We start from the raw sequence: 22,373 nt of genomic DNA on the forward strand, positions 1-22,373 counted from the left end.
AGCAAGCTCCCACAAACAGCAATGTATAATGACCAGATAAACTGTATTTTGTTTCGTTGATTGAGGGACACCAGGAAGGCCTCACCTGCTCTTTTTCAAAATAGTGCCGTGGGATCTTTTACGACCACTTGAGACAGCAGGCGGGGCCTTGGTTTAATGTTTCATCCGAAAGTTGGCACCTCCGCCAGTGCAGCATTCCCTCAGCACTGCACTGGGAGTGTCAGCCTAGATTAAGCTCTCAAGTCTCTGGCGTGGGACTTGAACAACAACTTACATTGATATAGCGATTTTGATGTAGTAAAACATCCACAGGGCGGTTCATAGGAGCGTTATAGAAACATAGAAACATAGAAAATAGGTGCAAGAGTAGGCCATTCGGCCCTTCGAGCCTGCACCGCCATTCAATAAGATCATGGCTGATCATTCACCTCAGTGCCCCTTTCCTGCTTTCTCTCCATACTCCTTGATCCCTTTAGCCGTAAGGGCCATATCTAACTCCCTCTTAAATATATCCAATGAACTGGCCTCAACAACTCTCTGCGGTAGGGAATTCCACAGGTTAGCAACTCTTTGATTGAAGAAGTTTCTCCTCATCTCGGTCCTAAATGGCTTACCCCTTATCCTTAGACTGTGTCCCCTGGTTCTGGACTTCCCCAACATCGGGAAGATTCCTCCTGCATCTAACCTGTCCAGTCCCATCAGAATTTTATATGTTTCTATGAGATCCCCCCTCATCCTTCTAAACTCCAGTGAATACAGACCCAGGCGATCCAGTCTCTACTCATATGTCAGTCCTACCATCCTAGGAATCAGTCTGGTGAACCTTCGCTGCACTCCCTCAATAGCAAGAATGACCTTCCTCAGATTAGGAGACCAAAACTGAACACAATATTCCAGGTGAGGCCACACTAAGGCTCTGTACAACTGCAGTAAGACCTCCCTGCTCCTATACTCAAATCCCCTAGCTATGAAGGCCAACATACCATTTGCCTCCTTCACCGCCTGCTGGACCTGCATGCCAACTTTCAATGACTGATGTACCATGACACTCAGGTCTCGTTGCACCTCCCCTTTTCCTAATCTGCCATCATTCAGATAATATTCTGCCTTCCTGTTTTTGCCACCAAAGTGGATAACCTCACATTTATCCACATTATACTGCATCTGCCACGTGTTTGCCCACTCACCTAACCTGTCCAAGTCAACCTGCAGCGTTTTAGCGTCCCCCTCACAGCTCACACCGCCACCCAGCTTAGTGTCATCTGCAAATTTGGAGATATTACACTCAATTCCCTCATCCAAATCATTAATGTATATTGTAAATAGCTGGGGTCCCAGCACTGAGCCCTACAGCACCCCACTAGTCACTGCCTGCCATTCTGAAAAGGACCCGTTTATCCCAACTCTCTGTTTCCTGTCTGCCAACCAATTCTCTATCCACGTCAGTACATTACCCCCAATACCATGTGATTTAATTTTGCACACCAATCTCTTGTGTGGACCTTGTCAAAAGCCTTTTATAAGTCCAAATACACCACATCCACTCGTTCTCCCTTGTCCACTTTACTAGTTACATCCTCAAAAAAATTCTAGAAGATTTGTCAAGCAGGAGTTCCCTTTCATAAATCCATCAGACAAAAGGTGAACCCACGACCTTCTGACTCAGAGGTGAGACTGCAAACTTGGGGTGACGATTTAAGATGGAGAAGGGAGACCAATGGGTAAGGAGTTTACAGGTAAGTGATGTTACCATGGTCCCAAGGGTTAAATTATGAGGAGAGATTTCATAAACCAGAATTTTAGGGTTAGGGTTAGGATTAGGGTTATTGTATTCTTTGGACTATAGAAGATTACGGGATGATTTGATTGACGTTCTTTTTAGGATTTTGAAAGGTATTGATTGGGTAGATAGAGAGAAACATTTTACACTGGTGGGGGAATCTAGGACAAGGGGATATAACCTTAAAAACACAGCCAGGACATTCAGGAGAAAAGTTAGGAAACACTTCTTCACGCAACTGGTGCTAGAATTGTGGAACTCTCTCCCACTAAAAGAGGTAGAAGCTAGCTCAGTAAATAATTTGAAACCTGGGATAAACCAATTTTTATTAACCGAGGGTATAAAAGGATATGGAGCCAAGACGGTTGGATGGAGTTAAGATGCAGATCAACCATGATAAGAACATAAGAGCATAAGAATTGGGAGCAGGAGTAGGCCATATGGCCCCTTGAGCCTGCTCCGCCATTCAATAAGATCATGGCTGAACTTATACATCAACTCCACTTTCCCGCCGTATCCCCATATGCCTTGATTCCCTTAAAGCCCAAATATCTAGCGATCTCAATCTTGCATATACTCAACAACAGCATCCACAGTCCTCTGGGGTAGAGAATTCCAAAGATTCACAAAACTCCAGTCCTAAATGGAGGGCCCTTATTCTGAGACTGTGACCCCCAGTTCTAGACTCTCCAGCCAGGGCACGCAATCTCTCAGCAACTACCCTGTCAATGCCCCCTCAGAATCTTACATGTTTCAATGAAATACGTTGAACAGGCTCGAGGGGCTGAATGGCCTCCTCCTGGTTCCTATTATCGAATCATAGAAATTTACAGCACGGAAGAATTTCATCTTGGCTCATAGGGCCCAAGTTTCCACATGATTTGCGCCTGATTTTTTGGAGCAACTGGTGGAGAACGGACTATCTTAGAAATCGCAATTCTCCACATTTTTTTTCTGCAGTTCTCGTCAGGTAGAACAGTTCTACTTTGGAACAGAATTTTTTCTTCAAAAGGGGGCGTGTCCGGCCACTGACGCCTGATTTCAAAGTTTCCACAGTGAAACCATACTCCAAACTAACTTAGAATGGAGCAAGTGAAGATTTTTGTAGAACTGAAAAAATCTGTTCTACACATTAAAAAATCAGGCGCAGGTTATAAATTAGGCATCCAGAACGAGGTGGGAGGGGGAGGGGGAGGGAAGGGAAGTCATTAAATTCTATAATAAATCCTTATTTATACTTATACAAATATTATACAAATAAATCCAACCTGAATAAACATTTATAAGCAAAGAAAAGATTAAATAAACCATTTTCCTACCTGTGTGAAAGTGCTTCGGGCAGGCCTTTCGGGACCGAAGGCTGAACGGGCCGGCCTGAGACTTCGGGCAGGGCCCGTCCCCAGCACCAGATTTACAGGTAGGTGGCGTTGGGTCGGGTCGGGGAGGTTCGGTTCAGGTCGGGGGGAGGGAGGGAGAGAGAGGGGGGGGAGGGAGGGAGAGAGAGGGGGGGTCAGGTCGGATCCAGTTGTGGGGGGGGGGAGCGGGAGTCGAGTCGGGTCGGGTCGGGTCCAGTCGGGGGGGGGGGGGGCGGAGTGGGAGCGGGAGCGGGAGTCGGGTCAGGTCCAGTCGGGGGGCGGGAGTCGGGTCGGGTCGGGTCCAGTCGGAGGGGGGAAAGGGAGTCGGGTCGGGTCCGGTCCGGGGAGGGGGGGGGGAGTGGGAATCGGGTCGGGTCCAGTTGGGGGGGGGGAGCGGGAGTGGGAATCGGAATCGGGTCGGGTCCGGGCGGGGGGGGGGAGCGGGTGTCGGGTCCGGTCTGGTGGGGGGGGTGGGGGGAGGAAGCGGGAGTCGAGTCGGGTCGGGAGGAAGCAGAAGCTGGCCGTGGGAGGAGCCTTATTCATGCAGCCCCAGTGAGGCCATTCAGCCAGGGCTAGGGGCTGTGTGCTTTGGGCCCCTCCCACACAGTTTCGGGCGCCTGGAGCTACTGCACGCAACCCACTGTAGCGCTCATGTGCAGAGGTCCCGGCACTGTTTTCAGCGCAGGGACCTGGCTCCGCCCCCCCACAGCTCGTGCTGCGCTGTGCCGAGGGCCAGTGGACCTGCAGGGAGGTGGAGAATACCGAGGAATTTTTTAGGCGCACTTTGTGGTGCGAAAAACGGGCGTCCAGGTCGGGACTGCGCCGTTCTAGGCGCGTGTGGAAACTTGGGCCCATAGTGTCTGCGCCGGCCGACAAAGACCTATCCAGCCTAATCCCACTTTCCAGCTCTTGGTCCGTAGCCTTGTAGGTTACAGCATTTCAACCAAGCACTTTTTAAATGTGGTGAGGGTTTCTGCTTCCACCACTCTTTCAGGCAGTGAGTTCCAGACCCCCACCACCCTCTGGGTGAAAAAGATTCCCCTCAAATCCCCTCTAAACCTCCCCCCAACTACTTTAAATCTATGTCCCCTGGTTGTTGACCTCTGCTAAGGGAAATAGGTCCTTCCTATCCACTCGATCCAGGCCCCTCATAATTTTATACACCTCAATTAGATCTCCTCGGTTCCAAGGAAAACAACCCCAGCCTATCCAGTCTTTCCCCATAGCTAAAGTTTCCCAGCCCAGGCAACATCCTCACAAATCTCCTCTGTACCCTCTCGAGTGCAATCACATCTTTTCTGTAATATGTTGACCAGAACTGTGGCCTAACTAGTGTTTCATACAGTTCAAGCATAACCTCCCTGCTCTTGTATTCTAATCCTCGGCTAATAAAGGCAAGCATTCCGTATGCCTTCTTAACCACCTTATCTACCTGGCCTGCTACCTTCAGGGATCTATGGACATGCACTCCCAGGTCCCTTTGTTCCTCTACACTTCTCAGTGTCCTACCATTTAATGTGTATTCCCTTGCCTTGTTAGCTCTCCCCAAAAGGTCTCCCCTCAGCCTCCCTTGTTCCATAGAAAACAAACCCAGCCTATCCAGTCTTTCCTCATAGCTAAAGTTCTCCAGTGCAGGCAACATCCTCGTAAATCCCTGTCTAGTGCAATCACATCTTTCCTGTGATGTGGTGACCGGAACTGCACGCAGTACTCCAGCTGTGACGTTACCTCCACTTGGTCCTTCTGTTCTGGAACCAGGTCTTGACTTGGGCATCGGTCATCTTGAGGGCTTTGGCCAGCGTCGCCCTCTCGGCCGAAGCCAGGTACTTCTGCCGGTGGAAGCGTTTCTCCAGCTCGCAGATCTGCAGGCGGCTGAAGGAGGTCCTGGGCTTCTTTCGCTTTGGGGGGGTGCGGTTCTGGTACGGGTGGCCAATCCTCCGGGCCACGGCGAAAGGAGAGAGGGCAGCTGGTGAGAGCAGAGGGGAAGAAGTCAACGCTCGGCAAAAAATAAACTTACACCATCGCAACAAGGGAGGGGCGGGGGGAGGGGAGGGGATGGGGACACAAGGGGCTTCATGGGCACTCAGGGAATCATAATGTATTTGCTTCATGGGTTCATTGCTTAAGGAATTCATAGCAACACATTGCTATTAAGAACTAGTTGATTTTATTCGCAAAAAGTTTAACAATCACACTACACATTACCAGTTCATACACCAGGCTCACAACCCACCTGCCTTGTCGTGGATCAGCCCGAACCCAACTGGCTGGGGTTTTATTGAGTCTTGTGAACATCATGAGACTGGCTAAGCCACTCACAACTCAACAGTGCCACAAACCTGTGAGCATACTCACAGGTGCATACATTACAGGAATCGAGGGACTTGGGGATCGAGTGGGAAAGTGGAGTTGATGTAAAATGTTCAGCCATGACCTTATTGATTGGCAGAGCAGGCTCGAGGGGCCATGTGACCTATCCTGCTCCTATTTCTTATCTTTTTGTGGGATGCAAGGTCTCCTTCTGCCTCCCCTTTCTTTGGACTGCGTACGCTTGCTGTCAGGATTCGAGTTTAACATTCAGTCTTTATTATATTTTATTTCCCAGCGAATTTCAAAGAATCATAGAATCATAGAAACTTAAGACACAGAAGGAGGCTATTTCAGCCCTTCGTGTCCGCGCCGGCCGACCAAGAGCTACCCAGCCTAATCCCACTTTCCAGCTCTTGGTCTGTAGCCCTGTAGGTTACGGCACTTCAAGTGCAAATCCAAGTATTTTTTAAATTACTTTAAATCTATGCCCCCTAGTTGATGACCCCTCTGCTAAGGGAAATAGGTCCTTCCTATCTACTCTATATAGGCCCTTCATAATTTTGCACACCTCAGTTAAATCTCTCCTCAGCCTCCTGTGTTACAAGGAAAACAACCCCAGCCTATTCTTGAGCATCCCTGATTGTAATCGCTCCAGCCTTGGTGGCCCTGCCTTCAGCTGCCTAGGCCTCAAGTTCTGGGGTTCCCTCCCTAAACCTCTCCGCCTCTCTCTTCTCCTTTAAGACGCCATCTCGCTACTTTGCTCTCCTCCTTAGGACGCTCCTTAAAACCTACCTCTTTGACCAAGTCTTTTGGCCAGCTGTCTTAACATCTCCTTATGTGGCTCGGTGTCAAATTATGTAGATAATTGCTCCTGTGAAGCGCCTTGGGACGTTTTACTACATTAAAAGCGCTATTTAAATGTAAGTTGTTGTTGTTGGAGCTTCACCCAACAGGAAAGCCTCTCAGTCAGTCAGTTAATAATCGCGGGCAGGTCATGATGATGTCATCGGTGCCAATCAGCATATTTAAAAGAGGACCCTATGTGTGCTGCCTGTTCAGCAGAGCGGGTTAAAATGTAAGGCTGCACAAAGGGAACATGACATTAGTGGGTAAGTCTCCTGGCCAGTTTAACTGCCCGACTGGGTTCAGCCAGGCGGGCAGGGTTAAAATCGTCCCTGTAGAGTACAGTTGCCTGGAGCTTAAAGCTTTCCCGGCAGTTCAGGCGGAAGAACTGGGCGATGCTACAGTGCCATCGTTGGCAGGAGGATGTAATATTTTTGTATTTATTCGTTCCTGGGATGTGGGCGTCGCTAAGGCCGGCATTTATTGCCCATCCCTAATTGCACTTGAGAAGGTGGTGAGTCACCTTCTTGAACCGCTGCAGTCCGTGTGGTGAAGGTACTCCTGCAGTGCTGACATTATCGCAGCAGTTTGGTACAACTGAGTGTCTCGTTGGGCTAGTTCAGAGGGGCAGTTAAGGTCTGGAGTCACATATAGACCAGACCGGGTAAGGACGGCAGATTTCCTTCCCTAAAGGACATCAGTGAACTGGTTAGGATTTTTTTTTGTATATGGTAGCTTTTTAAAATTCCAGATTTATATAAATAACTGATTTTAAATTCCCCAGCTACCATGGTGAGATTTGAACTCACGTCTCCAGATTACTAGTCCCATGACATAACCACTATGTTACTGGACCCCATGACTACAATCATAGTGTGACAATTTTATATAGGCACGTTCAATTATAAATTTGGACCTAGAAATCTGGAATGGAAAAAGTCGATACGAAATTGTGATTAAAAACCTGTTAATAAGAGGAAAGGTTTTGTCGAGAGGAAGTGTGTGTGAACATATGATTTTAAATATATTTATAGTTATATGGGTATATATTCCACACCCTGTGTACAGCCTTTCTTGATTGGCAACATTAAAAAGAAAGAAATACTTGCATTTATATAGCGCCTTTCATGACCTCAGGACATCCCAAAGCGCTTTACAGCCAATGAGGTACATTTTGAAGTGTAGTCACTGTTGTAATGTGGGAAACGCGGCAGCCAATTTGCGCACAGCAAGCTCCCACTAACAGTAATATGATAATGACCAGATCATCTGTTTTTTTAGTGATGTCGATTGAGAGATAAATATTGGCCAGGACACCGGGGAGAACTCCCCTGCTCTTCTTCGAAGTAATGTCATGGGATCTTTTATGTCCACCAGAGAGAGCAGACGGAGCCTCAGTTTAACATCTCATCCGAAAGACGGCACCTCTGACAGTGCAGCGCTCCCTCAGCACTGCACTGGAGTGTCAGCCTAGAATTTATGCTTGTCTCTGGAGTGGGGACTTGACTCCATTGGCTGTAAAGTACCTGTGGTTGTTAAGGGCACTACAGCAATGCAAGTTCTTTCTGGGTGATTTTCCTGATTGCTCTCCAGTGACCTCTACTGGCAATGCATGTGTATAACAGGTGAAGGGACAGCCACCCTCAGTGTTGAATAGCCTGCCAAACACTCACTGTCTAGGTTATGCCAGTGCCCTTGGAACTGTATCCCAGCAAGTGTCAGTGCCTGCAGTAAACGGAGAGAGAGAAATGAAATGAAACAGAAAAAAAGGAAACTGTCGGAGTAACATCACAAATGGTTAATCCTTCAGTGTGGATGTTAAGCATCGGGGACAGAGTGGAGCAGCAACTGCACAAAATCTGCTGCCATACTTGAAGAAATCTGTGGTGTACATAAGAAATAGGAGCAGGAGTCGGCCATTCGGCCCCTCGAGCCAGCTCCGCCATTCAATAAGATCATGGCTGATCTGATCATGGACTCAGCTCCACTTCCCTGCCCGCTCCCATAACCCTTGACTCCCTTATCGCTCAAAAATCTGTCCATTTCCACCTTAAATATATTCAATGACCCAGCCTCCACAGCGCTCTGGGGCAGAGAATTCCACAGATTCATGGCCCTCTGAGAGAAGAAATTCCTCCTCATTTCTGTAAGAGTTGTCGGACTGAGTGGCAGGCGGAGACAAACCTAAACCATCCCAGCGATGTTTAATCTCAAGCTCTCTGCTTCGTCACTTTGTGACACCATGTGAATCCCAAGACTTCACCCCATTTTGCCATGGCACCATCACAAGCAGGTCCAATTGCCCTCCCTCCTCTCTCTCTCGCGCTCTCTCTCTCTCTCTCGCGCTGACGTTTTGTTCTGCCCGGGTGTCTCTGTCTGCGGCCGGAATCTTGACAGCCCTGCCAGCGCGGGTTTGGAGGCGGGCCCGCTGCCAAAATGACCGCGACTGACCGCAGGGCGGGATCCCGCTCTGAATCCGCCTCCGTGTGAGATTCTCAGCTGTCAGATCTGCGTTCGGACAGCAGACCCGACAGCAAACGGCGGGACAGGCAATTAACACCATTCAAAGCTACATAAATGCTCGTTTAGCAGCTTAAAAGCAGGCACTTACAATTTTACCAACCTTTTGACGGGTTTGCCGGCCCTCGGGGAACACGCCAGGTAAGTGTGTTGGGTTCTCACTGACTCTCCACTGCTTTGGCTAATTGACAGCTGCAGAAGTGGTATAAAAGCTACCATTTCACAGCTGTTCACTATCCAATGTCAGAAGTTGAAGCCTTTAGGATTTGAAACATAGAAACATAGAAAATAGGTGCAGGAGCAGGTCATTCAGCCCTTTGTGCTTGCACCACCATTCAATATGATCATGGCTGACTCTGAAACTTCAGTACTCCATTCCTGCTTTCTCTCCATACCCCTTGATCCCCTTAACCGTAAGGGCCACATATAACTCCCTTTTGATTCATGAAGGAGAAATCATGTTAAACTAATTTACTGGAACTCTTTGAGGATATAACGAGCATGGTGGATACAGGTGTACCGATGGATGTGGTGTATTTAGATTTCCAAAAGGCATTCGATAAGGTGCCACACAAAAGGTTACTGCAGAAGATAAAGGTACGCGGAGTCAGAGGAAATGTATTAGCATGGATAGAGATTTGGCTGGCGAACAGAAAGCAGAGAGTCGGGATAAATGGGTCCTTTTCGGGTTGGAAATCGGTGGTTAGTGGTGTGCCACAGGGATCGGTGCTGGGACCACAACTGTTTACAATATACATAGATGACCTGGAAGAGGGGACAGAGTGTAGTGTAACAAAATTTGCAGATGACACTAAGATTAGTGGGAAAGCGGGTTGTGTAGAGGACACAGAGAGGCTGCAAAGAGATTTGGATAGGTTAAGCGAATGGGCTAAGGTTTGGCAGATGGAATACAATGTTGGAAAGTGTGAGGTCATCCACCTTGGGAAAAAAAACAGTAAAAGGGAATATTATTTGAATGGGAAGAAATTATAACATGCCGAGATGCAGAGGGACCTGGGGGTCCTTGTGCATGAATCCCAAAAAGTTAGTTTGCAGGTGCAGCAGGTAATCAGGAAGGCGAATGGAATGCTGGCCTTCATTGCGAGAGGGATGGAGTACTAAAGCAGGGAGGTCCTTCTGCAACTGTATAGGGTATTGGTAAGGCCACACCTGGAGTACTGCGTGCAGTTTTGGTCACCTTACTTAAGGAAGGATATACTAGCTTTGGAGGGGGTACAGAGACGATTCACTAGGCTGATTCTGGAGATGAGGGGGTTACCTTATGATGATAGATTGAGTAGACTGGGTCTTTACTTGTTGGAGTTCAGAAGGATGAGGGGTGATCTTATAGAAACATTTAAAATAATGAAAGGGATAGACAAGATAGAGGCAGAGAGGTTGTTTCCACTGGTCGGGGAGACTAGAACTAGGGGGCACAGCCTCAAAATACGGGGGAGCCAATTTAAAACCGAGTTGAGAAGGAATTTCTTCTCCCAGAGGGTTTTGAATCTGTGGAATTCTCTGCCCAAGGAAGCAGTTGAGGCTAGCTCATGGAATGTATTCAAGTCACAGATAGATAGATTTTTAACCAATAAGGGAATTAAGGGTTACGGGGAGCGGGCGGGTAAGTGGAGCTGAGTCCACGGCCAGATCAGCCATGATCTTGTTGAATAGCGGAGCAGGCTCGAGGGGCTAGATGGCCTACTCCTGTTCCTAATTCTTATGTTATGTTCTTATGTTTTGAATATATCTAACGAACAGGCCTCAACAACTTTCTGTGGTAGAGAATTTCACAGGTTCACAATTCTCTGAGCGAAGAAGTTTTTCCTCATCTCGGTCCTAAATGTCTTACCCCTTATCCTTAGACTGTGACCCCTGGTTCTGGACTTCCCCAACATCGGGAACATTCTTCCTGTCCAATCCCGTCAGAATTTTATATGTTTCTATGAGATCCCCTCTCATCCTTCTAAATTCCAGTGAATATAAGCCTAGTCGATCCAGTCTTTCTTCATATGTCAGTCCTGCCATCCCGGGAATCAGTCTGGTGAACGTTCGCTGTACTCCCTCAATAGCAAGAATGTCCTTCCTCAGATTAGGAGACTAAAACTGAACACAATATTCAAGGTGTGGTCTCAGCAAGGCCCTGTACAACTGCAGTAAGACCTCCCTGCTCCTGTACTCAAATCCTCTCGATATGAAGGCCAACATACCATTTGCCTTCTTCATCGCCTGCTGTACTTGCATGCCAACTTTCAATGACTGATGTACCATGACACCCAGGTCTCGTTGCACCTCCCCTTTTCCTAATCTGTCATCATTCAGATAATATTCTGCCTTTCTGTTTTTGCCACCAAAGTGGATAACCTCACCCTTATCTACATTACACTGCATCTGTCATGCATTTGCCACACACCTAACCTGTCCAAGTCACCCTGCAGCCTCTTAGCGTCCTCCTCACAGCTCATTTAGAAGAAAGTTTTGAGCTGTATGCAGTTTGGAAGTGTTTGCAGTGAACTCTCTACCCACTGTTACCTCCTTGGAGCAACCTCTCTCACCACTGACAGATCGCTTCTGTCATCTCAACTTCACCTGCCATCTACCCCAGCAGCACTGGTGCCCTTGAAACAATCTCACCCACGTCCTTAGAATCCCACCACTATCAGTCCCAACACCAACCTTCTCCGCAATCACCTGACACTGCACAGGGCACAGGGCATCAGCACCTGACCACATTGCTGCCCGGGGAGGCCAGGGATGGTCTCACCATGGCCACATTTACTTCACTTGACGCTGTACACCCTGGCTGCCACATGATGCGGCAGGTTGGCACCACCCCACACCAACTCCATAAAGCATCGCTCCAATGTCCAACCCATTCCTTTCACACTCATGTCAGTATTTGCAGTAGCTCAATGCTGCAGAACACTGACAGAAGAACTGTCACAAATAGTTGGGAATGGTCCCTTGAAGGAAAGCGGCTGATGACACGTCATCAGAAGATGTCATTAGACCCGCTCTCAGTTAATTGGCCGGGAAACCCTCAGGGCGGGCTTAACAAGCTGCAGCCACGGCAGATTGAAGGGAGAGGGCGGACTGCACTTCGGAGCGGCTTTCCCATGCTGCACCAATACCGCACGCATCGAACTCGCCTCTGTTGGCGAAATCCCGGCTAGTCGCCCTCACTCAGTCTCCATTTCCCTTGCTCACTCTGTTTCGCACTCTCATACAAAAAAGAAAGACTTGCGTTTATATAGCGCCTTTCACGACCTTATGGACATTCCAAAGCGCTTTACAGCCAATGAACTACATTTGGGGTGTAGTCACTGTTGTACTGTGGGAAACGCAGCAGCCAACTTGTGCACAGCAAGCTCCCACAAACAGCAATGCGATGAAGACCAGATAATCTGCTTTTTTGTTATGTTGATTGAGGGATAAATATTGGCCAGGACACCGGGGATAATTCCCCTGCTTTTCTTCGAAATAGTGCCATGGGATCTTTTATGTCCACCTGAGAGAGCAGATGGGGCCTCGGTTTAATGTCCCATCTGAAAGACAGCACCTCCGACAGTGCAGCGCTCCCTCAGCACTGCAGTGGAAGAGTCAGCCTAGATTTTTTGTGCTCAAGTCTCTGGACTGGGACTCACATCCATCTGGATTGCTGGTGCAGTAGCATAACCGCGATACTACCAATTGGCAGGGTACACTGTGAGTATAGTTTCCTCACAGTTTGTGCTTCCCGGAGGCTGCCTGCAGTAGCCGATGTGTTGCGGGATATCTGGGTCTTGGCGGGAGCAGGTAAGCCTGCCGACAAGGCCTCAGCTGCGATGGGCTGCACAGCAGTCAAGCCGAGAGCCGCCACTCGCGCCACAGACGTCTGTGCGCTTTCAATTCAACACAGTGCACTTCTGCGCACTTGTGTGTAAGTTGCGAGAGAGTCACATTGCCCCAAACGACTGCAACAGTCTGTCGTGCTTCTTCTTTTGAGTGCGGAGAATTGGGGTCCACTGTCTGTGCAGCTGCTGTGGGGGCGGGGGCAGAGGGCTCTGTCGTCCTCTGACAAGGGACCTCCTCCTCCTGCTCTTCCTCTTCCTGTTCTCCAGTGCTCAGTGATTTCACCTCAGTGCGCTCCCCTTGCACTCCCTACCTGTATCCTTCCTCACCCCCTGCCCCACCCTCACTGCCCCCCCCACCCCCCCACTTCCCCACTCTCCGAGTGGATGTAGCTGGGCTGCTGCCAAGTCTTGCAATTGCCACTGGGTGATTGATGAGATTCTTCTTGAAGGTTGCACGGAGGGTTCAGCCACTACTTTCTCTGCTGTTCCTGGGAAGACATAAAGAAAGGACAGACATAAAAACAAATTAATAGCTAGGCGAATGTACAGTCATGGGTTTCATAGAAACATAGAAACATAGAAATTAGGTACAGGAGCAGGCCATTCAGCCCTTCGAGCCTGCACCACCATTCAATATGATCATGGCTGATCATTCAACCTCAGTACCCCTTTCCTGCTTTCTCTTCATACCTCTTGATCCCTTTGGCCGTAAGGGCCACATCTAACTCCCTTTTGAATATATCTAACGAACTGGCCTCAACAACTTTCTGTGGCAGAGAATTCCACAGGTTCACAATTCTCTGAGTGAAGAAGTTTCTCCTCATCTCAGTCCTAAATAGCTTACCCCTTATCCTTAGACTGTGACCCCTGGTTCTGGACTTCCTCAACATCGGGAAGGAACATTCTTCTTGCCTCTAACCTGTCCACTATCATCGGCAGCGAAGATCCTGAAAGTTGACATCATTTCATCAGCACAAAAGGTGGCCATTTGGCCCATTTTTCCTGTGCCAGCTCTTTGATAGAGCAATGGAGTGGGAGTAATTGGATAGCTCTTTCTCCATAGGTCTGTACACTTTTCCCCTGCAAGTGTTTCGCCAATTCCCTTTTGAAAGTTATTATTGAATTAACTTCCACCACCTTTCAGTGCATACCAGATCATAACAACTCACTGTGTAAAAAAAAGATTCTCCTCATCGCCCCCTCTGGTTCTTTTGCCAATTTTCTTAAATCGGTGTCCCCTGGTTACCCACCCTCCAGCCAGTGGAAACGTTGTCTCCCTATCTACTCTATCAAAACCCTTCAGAATTTTGAACATCCCTTCTCTGCTCGAAGGAGAACAATCATAGAAACATAGAAACATAGAAAATAGGAGCAGTAGTAGGCCATTCGGCTCATCGAGTCTGCACCACCATTCAATATGATCCTGGCTGATCCTCTATCTCAACACCATATTCCCACTTTCTCCCCATACCTCTCGAGTCTCTGCACATCACTGAAGTCCCTTATCCTCAGTACCATTCAAATAAATCTCCTCTGCACTCTTTCCAAGGTCTTTGACTTTCCTCCTAAAGCGTGATGTCCTGAACTGGACATCTTTTGGTACACGGGACTAGAAGGGAAGGAAGGACAGGAACCATAGGGGACACGGCCACCCACTTTACCATCTTCTGCCACTTCTAGTGTTGCTGGAACTCTACAGCCCTTTCCTTAAATGAGGAGACTTCCTGAGCTGTATCAGGTCCTCCTCCAGTGGCTGGAGACAGACCAATACTGGTCAAATGCTGTCCTCTTCTGCACAGACATTTAAGCCTTGCGTGATGCCTCTGCCACACCATGACCTCCCACAACATCAGAAATGTCTGTCCCCTTTTCATTCAAGGGGAGTTTCAGTTACTCTGACAGTGGTACTGCTTCACTGAACCTTCGTCTATTAGGATCCTTGCGAAGTGAGAATGCATTGTGATTGGTAGATCAGGCCTTATTGTGCAGGAGGTATTGGGGATAATGTACTGACGTGGATAGAGAACTGGTTGGCAGACAGGAAGTAGAGAGTCGGGATAAACGGGTCCTTTTCAGAATGGCAGGCAGTGACTAGTGAGGTGTCCCAGGGCTCAGTGCTGGGACCCCAGCTATTTACAATGTACATCAATGATTTAGATGAAGGAATTGAATGTAATATCTCCAAGTTTACAGATGACACTAAGCTGGGTGGCGGTGTGAGCTGTGAGGAGGATGCTAAAAGGCTGCAGGGTAACTTGGACAGGTTAGGTGAGTCGGCAAATGCATGGCAGATGCAGTATAATGTGGATAAATGTGAGGTTATCCACTTTGGTGGCAAAAACAGGAAGGCAGAATAATATCTGAATGGCGACAGATTAGGAAAAGGGGAGGTGCAACGAGACCTGGGTGTCATGGTACATCAGTCATTGAAAGTTGCCATGCAGGTACAGCAGGCGGTGAAGAAGGCAAATGGCCTGTTGGCCTTCACAGCTATGGGATTTGAGTATAGGAGCAGGGAGGTCTTACTGCAGTTGTACAGGGCCTTGGTGAGGCCTCACCTGGAATATTGTGTTCAGCTTTGGTCTCCTAATCTGAGGAAGGACGTTCTTGCTATTGAGGGAATGCAGCGAAGGTTCACCAGACTGATTCCCGGGATGACAGGTCCGACATATGAAGAGAGACTGGATCGACTGGGCCTGTATTCACTGGAGTTTAGAAGAATGAGAGGGTATCTCATAGAAACATATAAAATTCTGACGGGACTGGACAGGTTAGATGCAGGAGGAATGTTCCCGATGTTGAGGAAGTCCAGAACCAGGGGACACAGTCTAAGGATAAGGGGTAAGCCATTTAGAACTGAGATGAGGAGAAACTTCTTCACTCAGAGAGTTGTTAACCTGTGGAATTCTCTACCGCAGAGAGTTGTGATGTCAGTTCGTTAGATATATTCAAGAGGGAGTTAGATGTGGCTCTTCCGGCTGAGGGGATCAAGGGGTATGGAGAGAAAGCAGGAATGGGGTACTGAGATGAATGATCAGCCATGATCTTATTGAATGGCGGTGCAGGCTCGAAGGGCCGAATGGCCTACTCCTGCACCTATTTTCTATGTTTCTATGTTTCTATGGCTGATCTGCGATCTAACTCCATATACCTGCCTTTGGCCCATATCCCTTAATTCAAAAAGCTATCAATCTCCGACTTAAAATTAACAATTACAGTAGAAGACGAGGATAGCATGCTGGAAATTCTAAAGAAACTAATATTGAATCAGGGACAGGGACTCAATAAAATGAACATTTCCAGTCAGTCAACCTCTCAGCATCTACCCTGTCAATCCCCCTCAGATTCTTACATGTTTCAATGAGATCACCTCTCATTCTTCTAAACACCATACTTAAAGGAGGCTATTCTAAGTCGCTCAGTGACATTGAATGATCAGAAATACTAGGTGGATACCAGAAGGCTCACATACATCTTTAAAAAAAATCAGCATAAATGATCACACTTACTTTCCTGTCCAGGTGTGGTCATTAAACTTCTTTTGGCATCTCCTTCAATGTTGCTGCAGTTGGCTTCAGCCCTCTCTTACCAGGCCGTGCGTGTCACAACATTCCTTCCCTGCTGGGAAAATAGAATGCCCATCCGATGCTCCACTTCCTACAAATAGTTGTTCAATAGCCTTGGCACCAATGCGGCATGTTCGTACGCAACCTGCCCTCACTGCAGACGTATTTCCCTGCCACGAAAACTTGCAGTGTCATGTTATAAAATGAACTTGTGATCACAAAGGAAATCGCTTTTGAGAAACACTCCAGGACATCTGTCTGCAGTTTTAGTCTGTCTGCTCATCTGGGCTTCCCTCCGCATCATTCTCTCCGCATGTTCCCGAGGTGCTCCAGTCTTCCAGCTGCCGCATGCCCTTTAAGGGCTGCAGCAGCGATTCAGGTTCCTGTGCCCTCACGCCTATGTCCAGCAGGAGGTCTGAGCATCAGCCCGCGTCACACCCATGACGTGCACGTTATCCCTACCCCTCCCGCACCTCCCCCCCCCCCCCCCCACCGCGAGAGGGATTCAGGTGACCAGAGAAAGGGTGTCAGTGTGTGCTATTCCCACCCGCCACCCCCCGTTTCCCAGAGCCACAGGAAACACGCCCCTGAAACTCCCTGTATACGATCTGTAATAAAAAAATACATTGGGCATCCCAAAAAATTGCGATTAATGGCTTAATCCTTAAAATAGCACTCAAAGCAACGTCTCGACACCTTTTAATGCACTTGTAACTAATATCACATGGCCCCATCTAAGAGACAAAGAAGGGAAAGAAAGCTAGAGGCATGTAAGTCTTATAAGAACATAAGAACATAAGAAATAGGAGCAGGAGTAGGCCATACGGCCCCTCGAGCCTGCTCCGCCATTTAATACGATCATGGCTGATCTGATCATGGACTCAGGTCCACTTCCCCGCCCGTTCCCCATAACCCCTTATCGGTTAAGAAATTGTCTATTTTTGTCTTAAATTTATTCAGTGGCTCAGCTTCCACAGCTCTCTAAGGCAGCGGATTCCACAGATTTACAACCCTCTGAGAGAAGAAATTTCTCCTCATCTCAGTTTTAAATGGGGGGGGGCCCTTATTCTAAGATTATGCCCCCTAGTTCTAGTCTCCCCCATCAGTGGAAACATCCTCTCTGCATCCATCTTGTCGAGCCCCCTCATTATCTAATATGTTTCGATAAGATCACCTCTCATTCTTCTGAATTCCAATGAGTAGAGGCCCAACCTACTCAACCTTTCCTCATAAGTCAACCCCATCATCTCCGGAATCAACCTTGTGAACCTTCTCTAAACTGTCTCCAAAGCAAGTATATCCTTTCTTAAATATGGAAAACAAAACTGTTGTGTCTGTAAGTACTCTAGTAATGACTCCATGAGATAAGTATTGTACTTGAACTGTGGTGACCTTAGTCCATTTATTGCAGCTCCTGAGTGCGGGTACAGCATGGTGAGCTCCCTTTTATACCTGGTTACCTGTAGTGTACAGGTGACCCCTCGGTCTCCACCAGTTGCACCCTCTGGTGGTACATGCATAGTGTATACAGTGTGAAGATACATCCAGTAGTTTTATGTAACTGTACATTGAGTGTACAGGGAGTATACTTATGTTATACATACACAACATGACTCCCCCCTAAGTCTTGTGCCACTGGCCTTTGCACTGTGTGCTCTGGCCCTAGACTTGTGCCCAAAGCCCTTGCACCTTGTCTATGCTTTGGCTTGGCTCTCTCCCTGTAGACCCCCAAGTCCTTATTGCCATAACATTGGGAAATGGTCAGCAGTGGACGGTTGGAGGTTGCAGTGGGGGTTGAGTGGGTTCTGGGTGTGATCCATGTGTGTCCATGGCTACATACATCCATTTCCCCCCCCCCCCCCATATGTAGACCATGTGTGTGGTTCAACACCTGCATGTGCATACATGTACAGAAGGAAAGAACCAAAAAAAAAGGAACATAGGATTAATTACATCACTGTTTGGGTTTAGCAGTAGTGGAACAAGTACATATTACAGGTAAGGTACCTACGTGGTATCACAGTCTTGCCCCTGGTGTGAAGGTGCAGGTGGGTGAGGACACTAGTTCCAGAGTGACCGGACTGTATCTAGGTTGTCTGATGGCGGCGCTGTGCCCCCTGCCAGCTGGGTGGGCTCGGATCGCTCACCTGACTGAGCCTCAGGCCCTTTGCCGTTGCCTAGTGATGGGCAGAGCCACAGGAATGTGTGGCCTCCCTGTCCTCCTTTGAGGGCTTGCAGTGTCTCTCTGCTGCCCTTCAGCGATACTGGGAGCCTGGTCATCCCAGGTCCCATTGGGAGGGCTGGAGGGTGCTGGCCTCTTGCTCCCGGTACTGGCTCTGGTGGCCAGAGAGGTAGCGCCTATCTGGGACAGGGTGCCAGTAGTGGTGCCTTTGCCGTTCGCTGATCACTGACCCTGCAGTGGGTACGCTCCCTCTGTGTGTGGCCACGCTCCCTGGGGCATCACATTGGTCCCAGAGGCGCAGGCTACATGATCGGGTATCCCGCTGGACCTGGGTGCTTCCGACGGGAGGTTGCCCTTGATTTTGTCGGCGTACATGTAGAACCCGGCATTGCACATCAGCTCTTCATTTACTGTCATAATACATTGGGTCCGACCGCAATCACCCAACTTGACACTGTTAGTTGCCTTTACATATTCGCATTTGTCAATTACATCTTTTACATGTGTATTACCGGCATCACTGTACAAAGAGTGGAACTGTCCCTTTAATTGTGCTGGGTTGCCGCTTTCCATTCAGAGGGCCTTGCAATCTTTGCCCCAATCCGGTTCGATGCTCGGCATCACGTGTTGCTCCCTCAACGCTGCCCCTCGTCTGGCTGCCGCCATCTTTACTTCAGACGCTTCACCTCATGGTGTGGGCACCATCTTCTTTCTCTCCACGAGGTAGGCTGCGGTGATCCTTTTCTCCCCAGGTTCGGAAGCAGGGAAGTTATCTTCTTCCTCCGGAGTCCTGCCACTGGAGCCTGGAAGGTGAGGTCTGCTCGTTTGGGCTGGATCATCTCGCCGTTGGGTTGAGCGGTCTGTGTCGTCTCCACGCAGTCGAGTTGGACGGTTGGATTTTCAGGTGTTGTGCTGGATCCAAATTTGGGGCCGCATAGGACGTCGATCACCGGGGCCTGGAGGTTTTCCCAGCTCCAACAGATTTGGATTTGTTTCTTCTTCCTAGCAGTGTTGGTCCATCACCAATAACGATCCACAAACGATCCATCGCGCTGCCATGGGACACCTGGACATCCACGCTGCCAACGACTGGGATGGTGTCGTTTGTGTAGGTGAGCAGCTTCACTTGGATCGGGATCATTTTAGGTCGCTCGATTGGACTGTCCCAGAGTTTCTCAAAGGCCGTCTGATTCATCAGCGACTGGCTCGCCCCTGTGTCCACCTCCATCGTGACTGGAACATCGTTGATTTCAACTTCCATTTACAACGGAGAACTCTCGGTGGTGCAGGTAAACACTCCGTACATCTCTTCGTGGGGCTGAGCTGCCTCATGGACTCTCCCTTCCTTTTAATCAGCGCTGGAGCCCGGGTGATCGGCCAACTCTTCAGCGACTCGGTGAGTAAAATTTCTCTTGCATATTTGCTGAAGGTGGCCCTTCGTGTTACAGCCTTTGCCTCTAAAAAGCGGCAGTCGGTTCACAGTACTTGCCGGGTTAGAGCGCGGGGGTGAGTCATCATCTGCTTGGAGTCACAGGCCGAGGCCATGAACGCCTGGCTGACATTAATTGCCTTTTGCAGGGTGACCGTGGTGTCCGCAAAAAGCAGCCTGTGGAGAAGGCCCTCGTGGCTGATTCTAATAACGAAAATGTCCCACAGTGCTTCGGTGAGGTGGTCGCCAAAGTCACACGGTGCAGCCAATCGTCTGAGGTCTGCAGCCTATTTCGCGATTTCTTGGCCTTCGGGCCGCCGGTGGGTGTCGAACCGGTGTCTGGCTGTGAGGATGCTCTCTTTAGGTTTGAGTTGTTCCTGTATCATCGTTACAAGCTCCGCATACGTTTTGCTTGTTGTCTTCTCTGGGGCTAGCAACTTCCTGACAAGGCCATAGACGGTGGGCCCACAACTGCTGAGCAGGATAGCTCTGCACTTATCAGCCAGCGAGGTTGGTGTGTCTCCCGCCAGGTCGTTCGCAATGAAAAAGTGTTCGAGCCTTTCCACAAAGGCCTCCCAATCTACCCCATCGGTGAATTGTTGAAAGTTGCCAACGTTAGCCATTTTTCGCGTGGAAATTCATAATCTCGTCGCCAGTTGTTGTGTCTGTAAGCAGTCCAATAGTGACTCCACGAGGTAAAGTATTGTACTTGAACTGTGGTGACCTTAGTCCATTTATTGCAGCTCCTGTGAGGGTACAGCAAGGTGAGCTCCCTTTTATACCTGGTTACCTGTAATGTACAGGTGACCCCTAGGACCCCACCAGTTGCACCCTCTGGTGGTACAGGCATACAGTGTATTCAGTGTGAAGATACATCCAGTAGTCTTATGTAACTGTACATTGAGTGTACAGGGAGTATACTTATGTTATACATACATAACAAAAACTGTACGCAGTATTTCAGGTGTGGCTTCACCAATACTCTGTATAACTGTAGCAAGACTTCCCTGCTTAATACTCCTTCCCATTAAACGTTAAATTGTGTTTTTTAGCCGTTTATTTGAAGGGGCAGTTGGGACTATGCCTAATGCTTGAGGCGATTTATGATTGTAATATTAGTGTTTGTTTATGATGTCACAAAGCCCATGTCTTCCGATCAGCATCACCACAACGTCAGCACTCACATCATCGCCACAGCTTCAATGCTGATGGGAGGTTCAGGTGCAAAACAGACAAAATATACCTGTACTCTCTGGAGTTTAAAAGAATGAGAGGTGATCTCATTGAAACATATAAGGTTCTGAGGGAGTTTGACAGGGTAGATGCTGAGAGGTTGTTTCCCCCTGGCTGGAGTGTCTAGAACTGGGGGCATAGTCTCAGGATAATGGGTAGGCCATTTAGGGCTGAAATGAGGGAGGAATTTCTTCACTCAGAGGGTGGCGAATCTTTGGAATTCTCTGCTCCAGAGAGCTCTGGAGGCTGAGTCTCTGAATATATTCACGGCTGAGATCGATAGATTTTTGGACTCGTGGGGAATCAAAGGATATGGAGATAGGGTGGGAAAATGGAGTTGAGGTAGAAGATCAGCCATGATCTTATTGAATGGCGGAGCAGGCTCGAGAGTCCGAATGGCCTACTCCTGCTCCTAATTCTTACATTCTTATGTTCTTATGTAAAATGGGCCGGCCCGGGAGAAAGACCATTCCCTGACCCCGAGGAAGGTCAAATGCTTCCTGTAACACGGGACGGTGCAGGAGAGCATCCTCATTTTACCCTGTGATTGACTGACGACACTGTAGGCCGAATGGCCTCCGCTATGAGCCGCATGGCCTCCTTCTACGCTGTATGATTGTATGATTCTATAAGAGCAGGGGAGTGGGACTAATTGGATCGCTCTTACAAAGAGCTGGTACAGGCACGGTGGGCAGAACTGCCTCCTTCGGTGCTGTACGCTTCCATGATCCTCTGATTCTAACTCGCGACGTTGAAAGGTGAGATTATTGAGAGGGCGAAGATGTTCGTTGGTTGCTAATGGGCAGCTGGGCAAAGTGGAGCTACCCCTGTATTTTTTTTTTGTGAAACAAAACTTTCACCCTTTTAAGAGTTAGACTTTTCTCCGGGAGAGCGGTTTATTTTTTACTGCTGGAAGGGATATACAGATCAACCATAATCTAATTTAATTGCAGAACAGGTTTGAGAGGCTGAAGCACCTACTCCTGCTCCTACGCTCCGAGAAATGATAACTTTGGATAAACTTCCTCCGTGCACTATTTTAACGTGGTGGTTACCCGTTTGAAACAATTTTAAAAACTTAAATCATGGACTCACTGCTAATATTCCCTCTCATTTTTCTTTGGGTGCCTGGCCCCTTTAAGGGGCTGTGTGGCCCATTCACAGTTCTGCGCATGCGCAAACATTTACATCTGAAAAAGCCAGTCCCGAGCTGAGCAGGAGCGGCCGAGGTGCATGGCCGCTTATCGGGATAGTTGCTCAATGCGATTAATAATGCATGTTAGGGATTCTACCCAAACCCGTCACTTAGTGTAGGGGGAACG

The 22,373-nt window shown here is 48.5% G+C and overlaps 1 protein-coding gene across 1 annotated transcript in view; it reads right to left on the reverse strand.

Moving 5' to 3' along the window:
• The window catches only part of tlx2 (T cell leukemia homeobox 2), a 95,441-nt gene that overhangs the window by 19,749 nt on the left and 53,319 nt on the right, over positions 1 to 22,373 (reverse strand). The window contains exon 2 of the mRNA XM_070861093.1: positions 4,864 to 5,101. Within this exon, the coding sequence (XP_070717194.1) occupies positions 4,864 to 5,101 (238 nt within the window). The remainder of the gene's footprint in view (positions 1 to 4,863; positions 5,102 to 22,373) is intronic.

Source organism: Pristiophorus japonicus, chromosome 2 (genome assembly GCF_044704955.1).
Source record: "Pristiophorus japonicus isolate sPriJap1 chromosome 2, sPriJap1.hap1, whole genome shotgun sequence".
NCBI classification, from domain to species: Eukaryota; Metazoa; Chordata; class Chondrichthyes; family Pristiophoridae; genus Pristiophorus; species Pristiophorus japonicus.